General features: G+C 45.6%; 2 protein-coding genes across 5 annotated transcripts in view; one reads left to right on the top strand and one right to left on the bottom strand.

Moving 5' to 3' along the window:
- JMJD6 (jumonji domain containing 6, arginine demethylase and lysine hydroxylase) overlaps positions 1-19,717 on the bottom strand; it is an 82,532-nt gene extending 62,815 nt beyond the window's left edge. The window contains exons 1-2 of the mRNA XM_085616899.1: positions 19,262-19,717; positions 18,604-18,992 (exon numbers count right to left, since the gene is read on the bottom strand). Coding sequence (XP_085473025.1) covers positions 18,604-18,992; positions 19,262-19,390 — 518 coding nt within the window. The 5' untranslated portion in view covers positions 19,391-19,717. The remainder of the gene's footprint in view (positions 1-18,603; positions 18,993-19,261) is intronic.
- A 318-nt stretch (positions 19,718-20,035) lies between these two features.
- METTL23 (methyltransferase 23, arginine) overlaps positions 20,036-20,444 on the top strand; it is a 242,703-nt gene continuing 242,294 nt past the window's right edge. For 2 of the 4 annotated variants that reach the window (XM_085616900.1, XM_085616901.1), the window contains exon 1: positions 20,036-20,284. In XM_085616900.1, the coding sequence (XP_085473026.1) occupies positions 20,186-20,284 (99 nt within the window). In that variant the 5' untranslated portion in view covers positions 20,036-20,185. The other 2 variants (XM_085616902.1, XM_085616903.1) reach the window with 2 other exon arrangements.

Here is a 20,444-nt window from a genome sequence, read left to right as displayed (position 1 = left end):
GCGCGGTAGGCTTACGCGGGCCACCCCTTTGTGGCAGGGTACCCTGCTCAAGGAAACAGCGAATTTGGAGGGCTTTCGGTATTGGGACGTAATAGGGATCTCCACGTTGGGGGATGTAATGAAGGGGGTGTCGCTTAAATCATTCCAGATGTTGCAGGCTGACTTTGAGCTGCATAAATCCCAGTTTCATAAATATCTCCAATTGAGGCATGCCCTCACGCCTAGCATCCAACACCTAGACACTCTGCCAGAGTTCCACCCGCTAGAGGGTAGACTGTTGATGGGGGACCTCGGGGATCACAAAATCCGACAGATTTATCAGACACTGACGACCTTCATGAACACCACCCTAGATAACACCAAGGAGGCGTGGCAGCGAGATATCCCCACACTCACGGAGGATGATTGGGCGGAAGCTATCGCGGGTCCGCGAGATGCGGCGGTAGCCACCAAATACCGATTCATACAATTCAAACACTTGCATAGGGCTTATTACACTCGGCACCGCCTTTGGCGCATGCACTTAATTGAGTCCCCCCACGTGTCTTCGCTGCGGCGACGGGGATGGTACATTTCTCCACACGGTGTGGGATTTTGGTCGGCTACACCCGTTCTGGGAGGCGGTTCTGTCCTGCTTGGGGGGGGGTGCTGGGTTGGGAGCTTCCCCCTGATCCCCACTTAACACTGTTGCACTGTACCGAGGAGATAGGGGGCAATATCTATAAGCAACACCTCCTGTTTCTGGGTTTGACGCTGGCCAAGCGACATATTGCGTGTAACAAGAGGGAGAGAGAGGACTAGAAAGCTAGTCCATGTCCCCGAGGGATTTATATGTGATTAAACAAAGAAGACTAGCTTAAGTTGACCAAAGTGACGCAGTACTCAAAGTAGTTCTGTCACAGACACCTTGTAGGTGTATTCATGAAGCCCTCACCCACCAACCTAGTTGGTGGCATGCTTCATCATCGGGCCCACCCAGTGACACCTAGTATGTCCCGGGTGTGCTACGACGCCTGATTACAGCGGAGCTGGTATATTGCTGAGAGTGCAGTGAGGTTGGGTGAATTGTGATTTAAAACGGCTTGGTGGTGGTCCCAGTACCCAAGGGTAAATTAAATTTTAATAACTGGGCCGACACCAGCGGTTAAAAGTAAGGCTACAGGACGTGTAAGGGTGGAGAGTTACTGCCCCCTGCGTCCTTCAGATGGTCGACATGTTTCAGCCAGTGCCTTAGAGTATTCTGGCTTTCCTCAGGACCGTTTTTAAAAGGGTGTGGTGAAAATAAAACAGACTTAGTGTTGTGGTACAGACTATGTGATACACTCACTAAGGCGTTTTTCTATGTGTGAGAGGGGGATTCCCTTCTCATGCATACGCTTTGGGTTATTAGCCAAGGCTTCCTGGAGGGAAGCGGTAAGGGGATGACCAGTCTTTCTGGTCAGTGCCTGCCTTGTACCTGTTGTACCGCCGTCGTCCTCCGGTAGGACAAGGTGTCTGTGACAGAACTACTTTGAGTACTGCATCACTTTGGTCAACTTAAGCTAGTCTTCTTTGTTTAATCACAAGCGACATATTGCCCAGCATTGGAAGTCCTCTGCCCCGCCCCCGGTTCAGGCCTGCAAGAGGGCATTGGATCGCTGCATGTCCGCGGAAGAGGCGGTATTCCTGGCAAGGGGTTGTCCGGCCAAGCATGGTAAAGTCTGGAAGAGATGGGCGCGATATCGGGGCATCGTATTGTCTGTGCGGGAGGGTGCAGTGCCATTGGACCAAATAGAGAGGCTAATCAGAGCCCCGGTGGCTTCCCCTCCGGGGCCCCGGGCCCTAGGAATTGAGGAAGAGTAATCAGAATATGGAGCACATGCTGTTAGGAAATGTTGCATATTTGTGTTGGACTCTGGACTGGTGTGATGTGCGGGCGGGGCGGGGGGGGGGGAAGGGTTTGGGGGGTCTGATGTTTTGCAGACCAGGTGGGGGGGGGGGGGGGGGGGGGGTGGTTGAACAAGGGTGCCAATTCTCACTGTTCTTCTATCCATATTGGTACCGTGTATGGGGACGAGCTACCCAGTGTCCTTATAAATGCCAATAAAGTTTGTTGTAAAAAAAAAAAACACACCAACAGTACAGTTAACAAGAATAAAACAAGCCAATAAAAACCAAGAATATATGAATGACAAAATTCAATGGTAAGGACTGAGACGAATGCATAAGTGTCAGCTTTTTACATGTCCCCAATATGTCTTTCACAGCCAGACAGTTTCGACCTAAAAAGCAAGCGAATGAGTGACAAAGCCAACTAAAGATAAGCAAACGGTGGCTTCTAAGACCGAGCACAAGCAGTGAAGCATCTGGAACAAATGGTGTGATGCCAACACCAATAAGTAAAAGCAAATACAGCCGCCATTGCTAAAGCTGGCGACCCACCAGTGCTGTTTAAATTTATTAGGCAAAGAGTTTGCCAGAAGGGCTAATGCAGGCAATATCGAAAGGACACAAGTAAAAGGTCCAGTAGTCATGGGAGGGTACAAATGGAGACAAGGCGGTACTAAGGAGAGACTAACAAGCCCATTTACAAATCAGACGCAAGCATTTACGAAAGACACATATGGGCAGAGCTTCCATTCCCATGATGTACTCCACTACAAGTCTACCCTATAGCAGGGCTTGCACACGGACTCTAGGCTTGACCTAAAAACATTCAAATAGTGCTCCAAGGCTGTAATTAAAGCCTACTAAGTAACAACACATGTAACAGAGGATGTCCTCATGGGAGGTTACAAAATAAGACAAGGCGGTACTAAGAAGGGCATATTGACCGATGAAATCTACAGTTTCCAAAGGACAATGACAAGCAAATTAAAAATATGGGCGGATACTGGGTGGAGCTTCAAGTCCATACCTGAATACAGTTTGCCTTGCAGAGCCGTGCATGCGCTGCCCAGGCTCGGCCTAAAAAGACAAACTGAAATTTGCCCTCTGTCCTTGAACAGACAGTAAGTCTGTCACGATAAAAATAAAATTTAAGCACATCTTAATTCAGGCCTCGAAAAAAAAAAAATCTTCAAAATGTTAGACTTGCAGATTTAGTAACTTCAATAACCTACTCGACCTAACTAATGTACTTGACCCGTAAACTGGTCCCAAATTGTGTGATCATAGGCAAATATTTTAATTTACATAGCTGCCTTTTTCTTCATTAAACATTTGAGAGCACCTTCAATGAGTTCAGCATTTCTGCTGTACATAAAAAAAACTCTTCTGGTTGATTAAATAGACTAAACGTTTGCTCCATGTATAGTAAGAATCTACCCACATACCGGGAAAACAGTCTGACTTGACTCTTAGTTGACTCATACGATTGCCATCTGGGCAGGAGTGTCTCAATTCATGCTTAGAAACTCTTAATAGATTATTGAAGCGTTGTGTTAGTGCACAGTCGTTTAGACACAGTAAATCACCCATGGAAATGGCTAAAAGCTTTCCCACTAACATGCAGTTTTACTGATAAAACTATACAGTGAATATTGGGTTTCAGCAAACATTTTTCATTTGCACATCACCAAGTAAAGTGTTCAGATTATTTTTCATCCTATTAAACTATTTTTTTCATTATACAGAACTACAAAAAAATGGCTTTCATATCTACTGAAATATATTTTGGAATGGTTGTAAAGTTAATTTTCGATTTAAATAGGTGCTAAAAAAAGTGACCACGGCCTTTCATTTCACACTCTGTACAGCATATCAGACAGTTCAATTTACAAAATCCTGGAAATATGCAGTCAGAGAAAGAAAAGTAATTACAAAAAGATGTAAACTGACTTCTGCCTCTATACACAGAACACATGTGACCAGATAAAAAACAAGATTTAAAGGCATCTTTAATGCTCCTTTACTTTCTAAGGGAATAGAAGACCTGCTCTTTGTCAGCTCGCCAGAACAGGCAAGTAGGCACTACATATATCTTTTCGTGATAAAATCTGACTCTCCATAGCAAGTGGGCAAGTAGATTTCTCATGGCCTGTTACTGCTCATTCACTTTCTGAATGAACAGAACATGTGTTTCTTTCCAGCTCAAGTTCACTCACCAGAGTGGACCAGTAGGTCCAACAATAGCTCTACTTCATGAAATCTGACTCGCTAGAGCCAACGGACAAGTAGATGTCGAGGCCTGCAGTGTATAGATTGGTTTTGATCATTAAAATATTTGTTCCCACCAAATCAAAAATATGCTTCATTTGTACTCCGATATATTCTGAAATATCAGCTCAATATTTGTTCCCACCAAATCAAAAATATGCTTCATTTGTACTCCGATATATTCTGAAATATCAGCTCAGTTCACTTATGTTATGTGCTAGAAAAAAAAAGACCATGCTAAAATGCAGTTTGCAAATATTTTCTAGGAGTAAGATTTCCTGACCTACTTCTGTAAATTCTTGCGCATTCATGGATGCCACATATCAGCACTAATGCAACGACATATACCATGAGTGCATTTGTGCGATTTTCATGGGCCCCTACTTAAGTCTGGCATTAATCAAATAGTTGATTTTATTCAAATTCATTCTCTCCATCTACCGGATGGCTTCACTGAGTGGCCACATTCTGCTCTATCACAAGGAGCCTATCGGCATACAAAGTAGTTTTGTTCAGTGCCAGGAACTACTGTGGCAACGTGTGGCTTTTGAGACCAAAACATTTTTTGCTTTTGCCAATGTTTGTTCTAATGATGTGGTCCTGGCAGCTCCCACAACAATAAAGTTTTACAAGAACCATGTAAAAAAACAAAACCAAAAGGCTGACCACCCAACGTAATACCTATTGGCTTTGCCAATGCTGGTTTATTTTTATGTTTCCTATAATTTTGTTGAAACTGGTTACACTGGTTTTCCATTATGAATATTTTGGGGAAATACTAGCATGGATCAACACATTTTACTAAATGATGCTTCAAAGAAACAGTACCTAAAATTTCACAGAAGTTTAATAAAATGTTTTTCCTAGTTGCATTTTTTATGAGCATTTTATTTTGAAAGCAAAGAATTAATCTTGCTTTTGCATATATTTGCTTCTAACCAGAAAACATCCTGGAAGCATTATACGTACTTTTTTTGTTAAACTTTGCAAGCGTACACCTTTTTATAGTGGAACCACTGTCAGTAGTGCAGTCTGAACTTAAGATTTCCTTACAGAGCTCACCCTAATAGTAACAGCTCTTGTATTAATTAACTATAAATATATTTTCGAACAGCATAAACAAATATTACCTTAACAGCAGACAATGCCCTGCCCTGATCCATATTGTGGTACTGTAATCTGGCAGCCAAAGGGTATGTTCTACAGAGGGTTGGGCATACCTGTCCCAAGGACAAAATTAACTTGAACCCGCTGCCCTTGACCCCAAACAATACGTCCTGGGCTCGGGCTACAGAAATTCCACACCCCTGAAGTGGATCACTTTTTGAAGCGCTCGGCAAACTAAATTGGAATAGGGTGGTTGTTTCACCTACAATTGGCAATTAATTGATTATTTAAGGTTATTTTCATAGCTGTGCTGCTGGACTACAGAAGCTGTAAACTCACTGGATACATGCTTTGCAAACCGTGTAATCTATATTTAGATTAGATGCAACAGTAACTATTCTAAAGAAATTAGAGCTCAGCAACACAATTACAAGTCAGGTCGCAGATTTGTGAACATTGAAATGTGGATCTGTGGATCATTGTTCCAATCCCATATCTAATGCCCCCCCCCGCCCCCCACTGAGCGAATTATGGAATGAGCCTAGGAATGGTGAATTTCCCCTCGCAGTTTCAGAGACAGAATTAACCCTTGCAACAGAGCATTCATTGCAGAACAAAAAACAGGATCTGAGCTCAGTTTAAGGCAATGGTATTTTGCCACATGAAGAAGCAATTGAAGCGTCAAGGATGGATAAAAGTGAATATCACTATATGTAGATTCTTCAGAGGCATGGGCGTCAGGGTTATTAGGCCGGACTGAATCCTCCTGAAAGGGCCATGGTATAATGGCGAGAATGGAGTACCTCTATTTGGTGCATTCATATGCTCTTAATGTACATTATAGGCAGGGCCTCTGGAATTATGCAATGCTGCTGCGCTTTCCCTCATAATTATTAATTTTCTGGAATTACCAAGAAACCCAATGTCTACTGCATGACCTACATATTTTGACGAAAGAACATTGTTTCTAGTTCAAACAGATCAAGAGTTAGTAAAAGTTGAATAGTCACCTTTCAGTTGCTTGTTGCTGTATTTAGATATTTAACTGGCACTAATTGCATGAAATATTTTCCCAGTGTTATGTGATAAAATGACAAAATAATAAAGTAATACCATGTCAAAATATACCATTTGATGTCATTTGAGATGTCATCAGTGATGTCACTGACCAGGTCATGAGTGATGTAATATGTGACGTCATCGGCAGTGCATTGCGGAGGCGAGAGTTATAGTTAGCTGAACTAACTATAACAGGGGAATGAATTTCAATGGTTTTGTACGAGTGAAATGTCCAGCTAAATAACACCCCTGAAACCTTTGTTTTTTTCTGTGAATTTCTAAGTTTTTTTAAAATGCTAATTCCTAACTATAACGTGCCTGAAACCTATGGTTTTTTAAGTGAATTTCAAAGGTTTTTTTAAATGCTAATTTCGAATTTTAACGTAACTGCAACCTATGGTTTTTGTAAGTTAATTTCAAAGCTTTTTAAAATGCTAGTTTCTAACTATGCCTACAGAGGTAGGAAAAATGAAGAAAGAAGAAAAAACAGGACAGAAAGAAGAAAAAGAAATGCAGAAAGAAGCTACAGAAGTCCTCACAGACTGAGAAAATTGCAGGAAGAAGTGCAGAAAGAACAAACAGAGGAGCAGAAAGAGACTTTGCTCAAAATCATCCTGTACCCTCAACTTTTTCAGATGGGTACTGGTAGTAACTGACTGTGTTGGGGTACCCCTGTTATTAGCAAGACCTCCTCTGTAAGCCCATAGTATATAATAGGGCAGGGGTATTAAAACTACCTCTGAAAAACGCGACAGGGCGCGTTTTCACACTGGTGAGGGGGGGCTGAGCTGACGTGTGCAAACACGCCCTATGCCCGTTTTAATTTGGGGGATAAGATAAAAGTCCCCTTGAATCCTGACTGTCCCTTGGGTACAACTAGCCCATCAGGTATCTCTAGTTAGCACCATCGAGCTGCGTTGCAGAGAAAATGGGCACGGCCTGGACCACCTCTCTGCAACGCAGCACAGTGGTGCTTATTGGAAGCACCTGGTGGACTAGTGGGCCCCCATGGGCCCTCGGGATTGAAGGGGAATTATTTCCCCAACTTAAAACGAGCCATAGGGCGTGTTTGCACACGTCACCTCAGGCCCCGTCCCCTCCCTTTCCCACTGTGTAAACACGCCCTGTGCCCGTTTTAAGTTGGGAGATTAACTCCCCTTAAATCCTAGGGTCAAACTATCCCAGTAGGTACCTCCAGTAAGCGCCACAGAGCTGTGTTCCATTCATGTGTAAAAAGGGGCGTGGCCTCTGAACACCTGTCTGCAACCCAGCTCCCTGGCGCATACTGGAGATACCGGTTGGGCCAGTTGGCCCTCAGGGACCCTCAGTATTAAAAGAGTTAATCCCCCAATTTAAAACACGCCACGGGGTGCGTTTGCACAGTGGTGAAGGAAGGAGGCGTGGCCTGAGGTGACATGTCTGCAAACACACCCTGTTGCGCGGTTTAAGTAGAGGAATTAATTCCTCCTCAATCCGGAGGGTCCCTGGGGGCCAACTAGCCCACCAGGTACCTCCAGTATGCGCCAGTGAGCTGCCTTGCAGAGAGGTGTTCGTAGGCCCCACCCCTTTTTACAACTCTGCAACGCACCTGCCTGGCGCTTACTGGGGGTACCTGGTGGGCTAGTTGGGTCCCCAGGGACACTCCGGATTGAAGAGGAATGAATTCCTGAACTTAAAACATGCCACAGGGCGTTTTTGCACACGTCAACCTCAGGCCCCGTCCCCTCCCTTCACCACTGCGTAAACACGCCCCATGGAGAGTTTTAAGTTGGGGGTTTACCCCCCCCCCCGTTTGAATCCTGAGGGTCCCTGGGGTGCAACTACCCCACCAGCCACCTCCATTAAGCGCCACAGAGCTGAGTCGCAGAGAGGTGTAAAAAGGGGCGTGGCCCCAGAAAACCTCTGCAACGCAGCCCCCTGGCGCATACTGGAGGTTCCTGGTGGGCTAGTTGGCCCCCAGGGACCCCCATTATTCAAGGGGAATTCGTTCCCCATCCGCAAACGCTCCAAGGGGCACGTTTGCAGAGTGCTGAAACGAGGGGGCGTGACCTCCGGCGCAATGCCAGTATTTTTTATTTATATCGGCAGGATTCGCGCACCCAGCACAGATTTTGCCGATTTTTAAAAAATGCCCCCCCCCCCCCCGAGGGTCCTTGTGGGACCCCATGAGCAGGCCTAGTGGGTCAGGGTGTTTCTACCCTGCCCCCTTTTTGCGTTCTGCGCGTCTTTGTGCTTTCTTGTGCCTCGGTTCAATCGAGGCACAAGATGGCTACCAACACTTCCTGCTTTGGAGTGTTGACAGCCAATTAGCATCCAGCTCGTGCTCGGCAGGGTGCGCGGATCCACCGCGCCCATAGATGATTTTACTTTTGATTTTCTCAGGAACTACTGAACGGATTTACACCATTTAAGCAAAAGGTACGAGTGTGAACCAAGGGCTATCTTTTTGCCAAATTTGGTGTAATTCCTTTCACCAGTTCGGGCTGTAGCTGCGATTAACTGTTCCTATGGAAAATTGCATGGGGAAAAACACGTTTTGGGACCCCCCCCTTTTTTTCCTCAGCCCCCGCTTGACGAATCACCCTGAGACGTTCAGGATAGGAGCGGACCAGAGCGCCCCACCAGTTTTGAAAATTTTAGCGAATATTCGTCAACCGGCGCCAAAGTTATTCCAAATAGAATGTTGCGGATTCCCTATGGATAATAGGTCCTAACTATAACTACCTACTGGAGACCGCCAGTAGGATGGATATATATATATATATATATATATATATATATATATATATATATATATATATATATATACACACACACACAGTTAGAAGGTGGTTCTGACACTATGAGTCGCCCGGATTTTTCGCTTTTTGAGCACCTAATTGTTGAGCTTTTACTGTGGGGGAGCCTCATAAGTTGGGTCTCACCCACAGTGAACTCAGGATGCAAGAGACTGCATGGGGGTTTTACTGGTGTTCCCCTGGCTTGACCAGGCCACTGTGCAGCAGCTGGAGTAATGAACACCGGCCTGGTTACATGCAGACACATGTGTACATGCGTGTGCACACGTGTACGGGCTGCGCATGGGAGATTCCTAGCATGCGGAGTCCAGGAGCAGCTACAAAGTGGATGGTGTGGCAGGACTTATGCAGTATAGGGTGGTGACATGGAATAGACTTTATACACTGAAAAGAAACATTCCAGGGAAAGTCAGTGTGTTTTACTGTGTTTTTACTTCATTATTCCCCTCTGGGGATGTGGGGCCCATGGCTACATTAACTTCCGTTAGGCCTACAGATTCCAGACACGCACTTAAGTCCAATGTAGCGAATGTGAAAATAAGTATTCTGCAGAGTCCAAAGTCATATTTGTACTGCTTCTGGGTCATCCAGAACTGTCATATTTCTCGGAGCCAGCCATGACCAGACCCAGGCTGAGGGCTGACCTCAGCTGGATGGATTGATAACCTTTCTTCCACAAGCGAGGGCCTCCTCTCCATGAAGAGATGATGGGTGGGGCTACAGACTCATCCATCACTAGGTGCCAGGCACCAGGCTACACCAAGGAGGGAAGGAATTGGGTTTTAGAGGCCATGTGGCCAGAGATACTGGACAACACCATTTTTTAAAAACCCAGAGGCTGGACAAGAAGGAGGGAGCAGGGGCAGGAAAGTGATGAGTCTCTATTTGATAGGACCAACAGGGACTTCCTGCCAGCCCTCTACTCAACTTTTAAAAAGTGCTTGCACAGGAAGAGAAGCTCTCTCTGGGGTGTGGTCTGCTGAGGCTGAAGGTGCTGGAGCCTGGCGCAATGGGCAGTTGGAAGGAGAGACCCCCTGACTGCCCCCAGGACCCTAACAGCACCAGAAGAAGAGCCCAGGACCGGTGCACAGGAGCAGTGGCCTCTGTGCAGGGAGAAGAGAGGCCACGGAGGAGAGCCAGGCGAAAGGCTGGCGCAGGGAGCCAGTGAAGACAGCACCCTGCTGAATCAGATACCCCGAGGGCGGAGGAGTGTGTTCCCAGAGGCTGGGGCTGGTAAAGAGGAGCATGAAGCGCCCCATAATGCCTCGCCAGGCATTTGGAAATCTGCCGTTTTGGTGCTTTGTGGCCCCCAGAGGAGGGGGGGGGGGTCACCCTCACTTGTGAAAAGGTGCTGGGGGAGCTGCTGGAGAAGCGCAGTCTCCCCCCCCCCCCCCCCCCCCGCACAAAGAAATCTGCCGATGTGGTGCCTGGTGGCCCCCAGAGGAGGTGCTCACCCTCATGCGTGAAAAGAGGTGCAGGGGGCTGCAGGAGCACCGCAGCCTCCCTCAGCATAAAGAAGAACAGTCCACCCATAAGTTTCACGGGGCATCTGAAAGAATAACCCCTCAGGGGCTCAGCCAGCCTTTAACACCTTTTAGGCTGGAACTTATGTTCTACAGCTGAGGGTGTACTATGAAGTGCATCATGGAGTGAAGGGCTGAGTTGGGGGATGTCTGGAGAAGGGCATCCCCTGGAGGTGAAGTGGTGTAATTGCACCGAAATGCATTTACTATTGGTTATTTCTTTTTAGGTGGACTGAAAGTCACATGTGTAAAGTGAAGTACCTGTGTAAGGTGATGTTAAGCTAAATGGAGTTCTGTTGCTGGACCTTCCTGCTAGGGGGTCTGGCTGTATTTACGTAATCCCATGCTTTTACCTGTGATTCCTTTTAAAGTGAAGAGGCACACTGCAAGAGAAGGGTAGTTGCCAGGAGTACTTCTTTTGAAGGGACTGTAAGTCACAGGTGTAAGGAGATGTCATAAGCCAAGTGGGGCTATGTTGCCAGACAGTCCTGCTAGGGTGTCTGGCTGTATATGCGCATTCCTGTGATTTCATCTGTGATGCCTTTAGGGGCTGTAATTGCACTGCATTCAAATGATCAACCAAGGTGATGAGTACTGTCATTCTAAAGTGTGCGTAAACATGGATTCTTGCTGCTGCGCTTAGGTGAAGACCCCAGACTGCTAGCCCTTAAGATATAGAGGTGCATACTTTATGGTCAGTAGGAGATGCTCAGTCAGGGTCATGTGTCACCAAGGCAGGTTTACCCCTTTTTAATGGTTGTTGAGGTAATGGGGTGGGTCGCCACTGGGATGGTGCCAGTGCGCAGGGCCCTCGCTCCAGGTTATGTTCAACTATCTGCATTGGGGGCAAGTTGATGTGCATACATGGGAGTGGTGGTACTAGCCCCCACCCCACCTTTGCGGGAGGGGTGGAGATGTTATGCAATGTCTCAAAGTAATTCCAACAGCTTATGTATATTTGTAAATTGGTGCATAGTATTGAGTAGTGTGTGTGTTTAATAAATGTACTCTTACTTTTATAAAGCAAAGTACAGACTGGACAATCAATTATGCAGTGTTATTTTTGTGCACCTGCAAATGGCGATTACTAGCCCACACCACCTCCCTTGAGTAAGCCTCAGACTGCTCTGCAACGCTACCCTCGGAGAGTCAGGTGCTACAATTGGGTGTTTGGTTCCCAGTGAAGGACAAATGTAGTCATGTTATTTGTGCAGGCCTCACAGATGCTGCCTCGTTTGCCAACACATATATATATATATATACACACACACACACACACACATTTTCCAGACTACTTGAGAACACTAATGTATTATACAACCAATGTCATATGTAAACATTGACCACGGCATTAAAAAAATGTAATGTTTGGCAGCCAAATTCAAAATACTCCAGGATCTCACCTGAAAATTTGGTTAGAACACTGCTTATAGATCCAAAACCACACTGTGCTGCACGTCCTATTGAAACAGTTAATTTCCCCCCTATACCACGCGAGGATCATCTGTTGGGGAATTCAAGAAATATCTTCCAAAATACACTGACAGTGCCCCAAAACACTGGATGCACGTCCCAAATGCAATTTGTTTTGTGGAAGGACCGCACGTTGTTCTACTGCTGCTTTTCCTCACATAAAAGGGCTCCAGTTTACTTTTCTTCACATTAAAAAGTGAAACACTCCAACATGCGTCACACTGCCAAGTACTTCCTGGTGAAAACACTGTTAAACACTTTTCTTGGTCTTGCCACCAGCCGATGAATCATCAAAGCAGTTCATGAACCAGCCTCCCAGCTGAGCCGTCACTATGTCAGCCGTACACGCATACCTCACATGCATTTGGCAATAAATTCAGTACGTATTCCCATGGAATTCTCAGGGGCAGCGCACAGCAGCCTTGCAGTTGCTTTCAAACACTGCACTCAATCTTCATACTTGGGAACTGCTGCCGCCAGGAATTCTAACGGCATGCACAACGGGGTAGAGCTTCTCTTTGCAAGGCGTTGATGGTCCTTGCCCTACGCACTCTCTTGAGGCTCGAGAATGCCTACGATAACATCGCTTCTCATGGACATGAGGCACCGTGTGTTCTGTTCAAACCATAACACTGCGGCTTGCTGGTCTTGCGCAGCACAACATCTACACTCCATTACTGCAGCAAAGTTTCAGGTGACTCACCCTTCATCCCCAGACGCACTTACCCGCCACACTGCACCGCAAGCAATGGTTATATCAGTACAAAAATTGCTGAAAATGCCAGCATTTCACACACAGACGGTTCACCACCACTCAAAATTGACACGGATTAGTCTGAATATTTTCCAACTCTGTACATATGGAGTTCAGCAGTTCACAGCCAAACTTTCGTTTTTAGGTCGAGCCAAGGGCAGCGCACATGCGCTGCTCTATGGGAGGCTTCTTGTAAGCACAACTTCCCTGAGACTTCACCATGTGGGTCTGGCAATTCCCACACATTCCATTGGCCTTTGCGTGTGGCTTTTAATAATGAAAGCACACAATTGGCCAAAGACGGGTGCATGTCCCGCCTTTCCAATAAACGTTCACTCCCACAGCGTTTGGTACTCGGGAGCGAGCAGCAGCACGCAGGGTAGGGTGGCAGCTGCATTCCTCATCGTGGATCAGGTTACGCGCGTGCTTTTATCTCGTCGCATTTATTGGGTTTCCTGGAGTGCTTTACAAAATTGCAACAAATCCGAAACAAATTGTTTGATCGCAAGTTGTCCGCAAGTTCGTCACTGTATATTTATACCTGAAATTCCTGTGCCTCAAAAAGGGTGGCAGGCTTTAAAAAAATCTGAGAGGGGAGCGCAAAAACTTTTCTTTTTGGGTGTCAATTAAAACAAGCATTGGCATAGCCAATAGGTCTCGCTTTTGGGACCTTCAAAGTATTTAGTTATGCAGCACAATATCCTTGGTGTAACCACATCAACTGTTGCGTGGCTAAACACTTATACGGTCCCAAAGGCGAGACCTATTGGCTGTATGTGTGGTTGTGTGTGTGCATGTGCGGTTGTGTGTGCCTGTACGGTGGTGTGTGTGCATGTGTGGTTGTATGTGTGGTTGTGTGTGTGTATGTGTGGCTGTGTATGTGTGGTCCGTGAAATTTGGCAATTTCACTGTTGAAATAAAAATATATCCAGTTTGGTAAATCTGTATTTTTCCCCTACTACCTCCGGGTGGAGAGTTGGTTTTGGGAACCTGGCAGCTCCATTACATTATAGTACTCAGAGGCGCAACTAGAAACAAATTTCAGCCGGGGGGGGTTAAGAAAAAGTTTTGGGGGGGGGCTGAATCTTTAAGCAATAGGCAGAGTGGAGCTGCAGGGGCTCTTAGAAGGGGTGAAACAGCAAGGCCTCATTAACATGCAAATGGTGTTATAAAGACCTGTGAAGTGCTCGGTGCGGCTGTGTGTGTGCCCGGGAAGCTGTCTCATCCCGGGCTGCCACACACGACAGGGGGGCTGAAGCCCTCTGAGTCCAATGGGTGTTGCGCGCCTGATAGTACTAACCTGTACTAACCTTTACTTTTCTTTTTAATGAGCGCGTGTTTTGCTTCAAAGTTATCATTTCCCAAGCAGCAGTGGAGGTGGCTCTGAACATTAGCCATACCATTGATCAAGAGGAAGGCTAATCAGTTCAGTTTGCTTGCTGGCAGCGTACCTTTGTGGTTTTGCACATAAAAGTGAAACTTGAGGCTTCAGCGTTCCAGGCTCAAAGTCGCTAGTTTTACTACAGGGCTGCAGGCACGCTGTGCTGCCTCCCCTGTACTTGACCTCCCGTGACCCGGGCAGCGGCGTGCTGGCGCTCCGTGAGCGGCTAGTAGTCACACGCATGACCTTTAATGGTCAATAAAATAAAGATGCCTAGTCTAGATTGGTGTTCCTGTGCTTTTGTCTCCATTGCGACAATTTACCTCTGCTTATTGGCCTTGTCAGTTCATAGCAGGAGGCTTATTCAACAGTAGTAAAGCACTGATTGAAAGTCGACGAAATACACTTAGATTGCTTCAGTGTGTGCCTTTCACCTCGGATTCAAAAAGTAGCTGGAAGCATGGTAACCAAGACACGGGTAAGAAATTGACATTAATGCTGGGAGAGGATGTGGACTAACTGTCAGAGCTGCAGATCTTGGAGCTGGTTATGCAAGTTCGACCCTCGGCTTAACACCCTGTGACTCTGGGCAAATCAATCACGTAATCTCTCCCTGCCTATCAAAAATAAATGTGCCTTGGGTAACGTAACTGGTGCTCATGTAAAGGGCTCCAATACCTTCAGGTCGAGTTCGCGCTATGTAAACCTGAAAAAAAGCGTTAGTCTGAACTTATCAATGAGACGTAAAACGCGAGCTTCGCTGGGAAAAGTCGGCTGTTCGTTTACACTTTTGTCAGCCCCAAAGACCGGGCAATGCACGTCATTGTATTACGGTTCAAAGCGCCGAGCCCAAGCAAGTGTACCGCTGCCAATGCCTCATCATTCGAGCCATGCCTCTCGCCCCTCTTTACTATGAAAGCTATAAAAGAAAACAAATCAGGCCCAAGAACTGTTATTGTTAAAGCCAAAGACTAATTAGCCGTTGCCTCGAGATGTGTTCTGTGAAAAGTCTCTTGAAATAATGGCCTGTTTTTCAGATTTTATAGGTTTACTGAGTGTAGTTTTCGCTGGTATTGCCCGTTTCCCTTGCTAGGAAACTGGCTCACGGAGCACATCAAAGCGGCCGTGAAAGTGAGGGGCGCGCACATGCACTGTAGCTCTAGGCTACAGTGGTAGCACTTTTTGGAGCCCTCACAAAAAGTCTCGCCAGACCAGCACATGCGCTGGGTCAGGCGGACCTAAAAACAAAGGCAGCACGATTACTTTTGTTCTGTAGATATATAGATGCCTCCCAGTCATAGCAAACGACGACTAATGCGAATACCGAAGCGCTTTTAGGTAGAATGCGAGTATGTGATCTGATACGAATCAATTTTTAATTCGTAGTAATTTGGGCCGAACTGACTCGAGTCTTTAAACCTTGCTCTTGCACAGATCTTAAGACCAGATTTAATGACACGTTTAACCATTTTAATTTGAGCTGCGATATTCCCTTCAATAGTGGTCAACATCCAATGTACGAGTGTCTGCGGAAAGTGGTGACATCACACAACAGGTCTCGGTGTTTTCAGAAACTAAGGGCAGTGACTAAAGGGAAGTCCTGCCGCAGACACTAGGTCTCTCTGCTGTAATAAAATACGCTCTGTGTGTAACTCCACCAAGCACTGTGCGTTACAGCCATTTTACCACACACAAGGTAAAGCGGTGATTGACATGGTGCATTGCGATCTATTTTAGAATTTTTTCTTTTAAGCTCCGATGTCTTAAAAGTGACTTTGTAGTTGTCGGATTTTGTAACCGCCACATCCTGAAGCCCTCCAGACACCGTGTCTCGAGTCTGCAGCTTAATAGTAACCTCCTTGAAGTGAGACTTATTAGCAGTGTCTGCAGCATAGCACTGCACTGATTCAAGGAGTGCCCACAGTTGCAACATGCATGTGCACAACAGAAAACGCTTGAGCTCCGGAGAAACTGCACTGATCATGATATGAGCTGTAAGTTACAAAAAAGCATTGGCACAGCCAATAGGTCTCGCTTTTGGGACCTTATAGGTATTTAGTTATGCAGCACAATATCCTTGGTGCAACAACATGGTACGGCTGTGTGTGGGCCCACACACAACGGTACCACCTCCAATCAAGGGTAGCACATGGTAATTTTAGCTTCACCGTACCCTTCCGTTTCTGTATAAAAAACGTCCCTCTAACTTCATACTAAGGGTTTCTTTTGTTGATTCCCCAGGTGCCCCCAGCCCCCCCCCCCCCCCTTCGATTAGTCCTGTGGAAGACCCCGGCGCAAGGATCTAAGCAACCTACCTATTCTTTGGGGGTCAAAACGTCGACTGCGTTACTGTTATATGCCAGCTTTGTTCAACAGTGCTTTTCTCACTGTGACAGTGTACTTATAATCATGGCTACGTATTTTTCCAACATTTGACTGTGAGGCTTAAGAAAAGCTGCTTCTATTGTAAATGATGAGGATGAATATAATGTCACTATCTTTCCTTTGCGCCTTTCCAACCCTCACTTGAAGCACACTACCTTTCCCCCTCACTTTTCTCCCCTATACGTTGGGCACTTGTTTGACATTCTTGATTCATTCGCTGATTCGTAAACATTTGAAATGTTCAATGTGATTAAATAACATTGGACTTGGATTCACGTTGTATTGGTGTATTCGTGCCTATTGTGTTTTGAAACTGTCCTCTTAAGAATTGTTCCACTGGGACCATTTCTCTACTGTACTATTTTACAACCAGGTCCCAGTGACTAATTTGTGTTTACCCTTTCTTTGTAACTAGACCAAATTAGGGGCCCAATTATTAAATAATGTCTCAAAGGTGCACCCATGGTATATGTCCTTGCATTAAGTGCAGCTTTACGGCTTTCATGAATTTCCAAGAAGGTACAGAAGTAGGACAAGAACTAGTACTCCTAGAAAATATTTATAAACTGTATTTTAGCATGAGTAAATATGCATGTGTAAATTTGCTCATGCAAAAATCTGAGCGTTTGCAAGTTCACTTACCCTCCAACCACTTTTTACCCAACTCTGGAAGAAGATTTCCATCTGCCATTGTCAGGAGTAAATTTCCAACATTTCTCAGTTTGGGAAAAGATTAGAGAAGAGTTGATGAAAACCCTTAAAACATGCAAGACTCGAAAGGGCGTTTTGACCCTGGAACTCTTGCTTTCCACTACCTTCAGCCCCAGTATGTAGATCTGCCGAATCGTCGCAACATAAGGGGACTGCAAGTATTCAATACTACAAGGTTATGAGCCCTGGCATAATCAGAGAGGCTAGATCAGACCTCTCATATAAAGAGATTGCTGCCATAATCTGTCGTCACACTACATGGCACCAAAGGGACAAGTGGATTTTGTTACAGGACAAGTAGATTTATGAAGCAACCTGCCCCATGGACAAGTAGATATTTTATTAAATTCCACACCCCTGATACCAAGTAGCAGGGACAACGTGGGAAATGCTGGGAATGTCTAATCATATTGCAATGACCAATAACTTGGATGCCTGTCTCATGTAAGGGTAATAAGCTATGGGTTACAATCATTACCTTTCCATGCTATAAAACTAATTCTTATATGTACAAAGTTTCAAAGGTGCACATTTTGCAAGCGTCTTTATACCTGTTTTCATTTAGAAGTTATTATCCTCGGATTTATTTTAGCTGTTAGAAAGTACCAGACAATGCTAGAGAACTCTAAGCCAGACTGCCACTCTTGCTGTCTATGAACTTGGAACGCGGACTCCATGAATGGAGCACTCAACTCAGCCAGGAAGAGAAATTGCATGAAGCGTGCAGGTAAAGCGCTAGAAATCGGCATATAATATATACCTCTAAATACATACACAAGATAATTTATACATATTGTCTGTGCTAATGTTTTCCCTATGATACCCTCCTATTGAGCCTAGTATTGTGTACATCCAAAAGCAATATTCTCACAAATGTTTGTGCTGTTATGACATAGCGGGCCAAACTATCTGTAGTCAGGGGCAAATTACTAACCAGTGCCTCGCTGTAAACAAATTATGGAATAATAAGAGTATTTCGTTACGCTCTGTGGTGTCGATTTAAAAGGCTTCTTTCGTAAACAAGAAACGGTTAGCAAATCTGCAGCGGATACAGTTGCGGATAGTTTAGGTGCACTTAATCAATGGTGGCCATGATGCACTCTCCCAGCAGAGAAAAAGCCTGCGAACTCTATTTTATTTGAATGCTATTATTCCATTCTGCAATGTGGTAGGAAAAATAAAAAAAAAGACTTATTAGATTAATAACAATAAATTACAGGTACGGTTCTCCAGACTACACTTCCAACAAGCAGAACTGAGCTAATGATAACTTACCTATAGGGGGGGCGACGCTTCTCGCCCGAATACTGGAATAGGTCATCTTGGAAGTACTTAGGAATTGTATAATCGTCCAGAAGCTTCCTTCTCTTGGGGTGCTCTCCATAACTGCTGTCGAAGATATACAGTGGGCTGTCGTCTTGCGTGGTTTCCATGTATTCCATGTAGTACTTCATCTTCATCTTCACGGAGTACCCATCGTTGTCTTCTCCGCACTTGAACTTCTGGTTCCGATATTTGCGCTTTAGTCGCTCGATGGTCCATTTCTCCTGTGCAGCCCAGTCTGAGATTGCGTTTACCAAGACCACTGGTTTGTAAGGCTTTTCGAACCGCTCAATAAACTCTTCAGTGGACGTGGTGAGATAATCGGCACGCTCCACATTATCCTGCCAAGTTTAAATAAACATAAAGAAACGTTATTCATTAAATAGCTTAAAGCCCTTCAGTGTTCGAGAGCAAATAGAATGCGGTAGAAAAAAAATCTGTATCGCGCCCTAGCCAGAGCCCGGCTCTTACATCACCCACACACAAAAAGGTGCCCTCGTGCGTTTAGGATCACCCGTCTTTAAATGCTCAACCCTCTTGGGTACGGTAGCCTTAGATGCTCCAAGCCAACGCAGTCATCATACATCATTCCTCCCCCGGGCACACTTACCCGCACTGTGCTGTGGCTCAGGTCGAAAGTCCGGCTATACTCCCGTCGGCTCCAGTCCTGCGGTTCCCGCAGTTCTGGTCGGGCACTGCGTTTGGCTTCTCGTATTCGCTTCTTAGTCTTGTGGTTCATCCCCGGAATCAGTGGCGTCTTTCAGTAATCCAGGAGTGAAAACTATGGTACACCCTACTGTTTCAAGGTAAAGGCTGAGGTTGCTGGTAAGGCGCTATACTTGCAGATATTTCCTATTCTCCCCGCGCTTCCCCGGGGTGTGACTCCACCGACCCCGGGGTTCACACTCCAGGATTGGTGCGATTCCTCTACCACCAAGCCACTCGACTTCTCGTCGCTATGTTTTCTCGAAACGGTTATTTCTTTCCAGAAACTTCCGCTGACCGTTCCTTGTTCTAATACATCATTACCCAATGTCGCCAAGATGCAGTGACGTAATTCCGTAACATGGAAACAGGACTATCACCCCTACAGAATGGCACGTACAGCACGTGTGCTTCGGCCATATTGGATTTGGTAAGACAGCGTGTGCTGTCCGGGGAAAACAAAACTACGCTACCACATATTTCCAGTTTCGGCCACCTTTGAGTGGGTTATTTAAATAATTCATGTTTACGTATTATATAAATGTGGTAATTAAAATGCATAGACAGCGAAGCTTTCGTATGTTTGGGTCTGTAAATAAGGCAGTGCAGTAATGTACAAACCATAAAGGGCTCGAAGAACTCGCTTTTGTGTATTTTCATGACGACAAAAAAAAAAATCACTCCAAAACGGCAGCCATGATGAAACGATGCTTTTAAATGGGTATGTGAAAGCCCCTAACCAAGAAGCAGCGAGTGATTGAGCAACATATCTGCCTTTTCCAGCTGCAAGGAGCAGAAGCCGGATTTCGTGGGCACTTTGCTGAAAAAAATGGGGGAGACGGCGGCGCTCAGAGTCCGCACAGTGCGCCGCTACACTTTTCAGCAGGGCACGGATGAACTGGAAGATCTACGAGTGTGCATCCCAGAGGTGCGCCGCATTCACAAACCGGCTGTGCTGATGCCCGTAGCTGGGAACGTGAACAGGAAAAGGGGTTGCTAAATATTGAACGATAGAAGGTTGCTCAGTGGGGAAAAGATGTAGGAGGGAATGTGCGACATTTATTGCTTGCAGGTGTCGTAAGATTTTT

Source organism: Triturus cristatus, chromosome 7 (assembly GCF_964204655.1).
Source record: "Triturus cristatus chromosome 7, aTriCri1.1, whole genome shotgun sequence".
NCBI classification, from domain to species: Eukaryota; Metazoa; Chordata; class Amphibia; order Caudata; family Salamandridae; genus Triturus; species Triturus cristatus.
The sequence above is the reverse complement of the archived record's forward strand: the minus strand, read 5'-3'. Positions and strand labels throughout refer to the sequence as shown.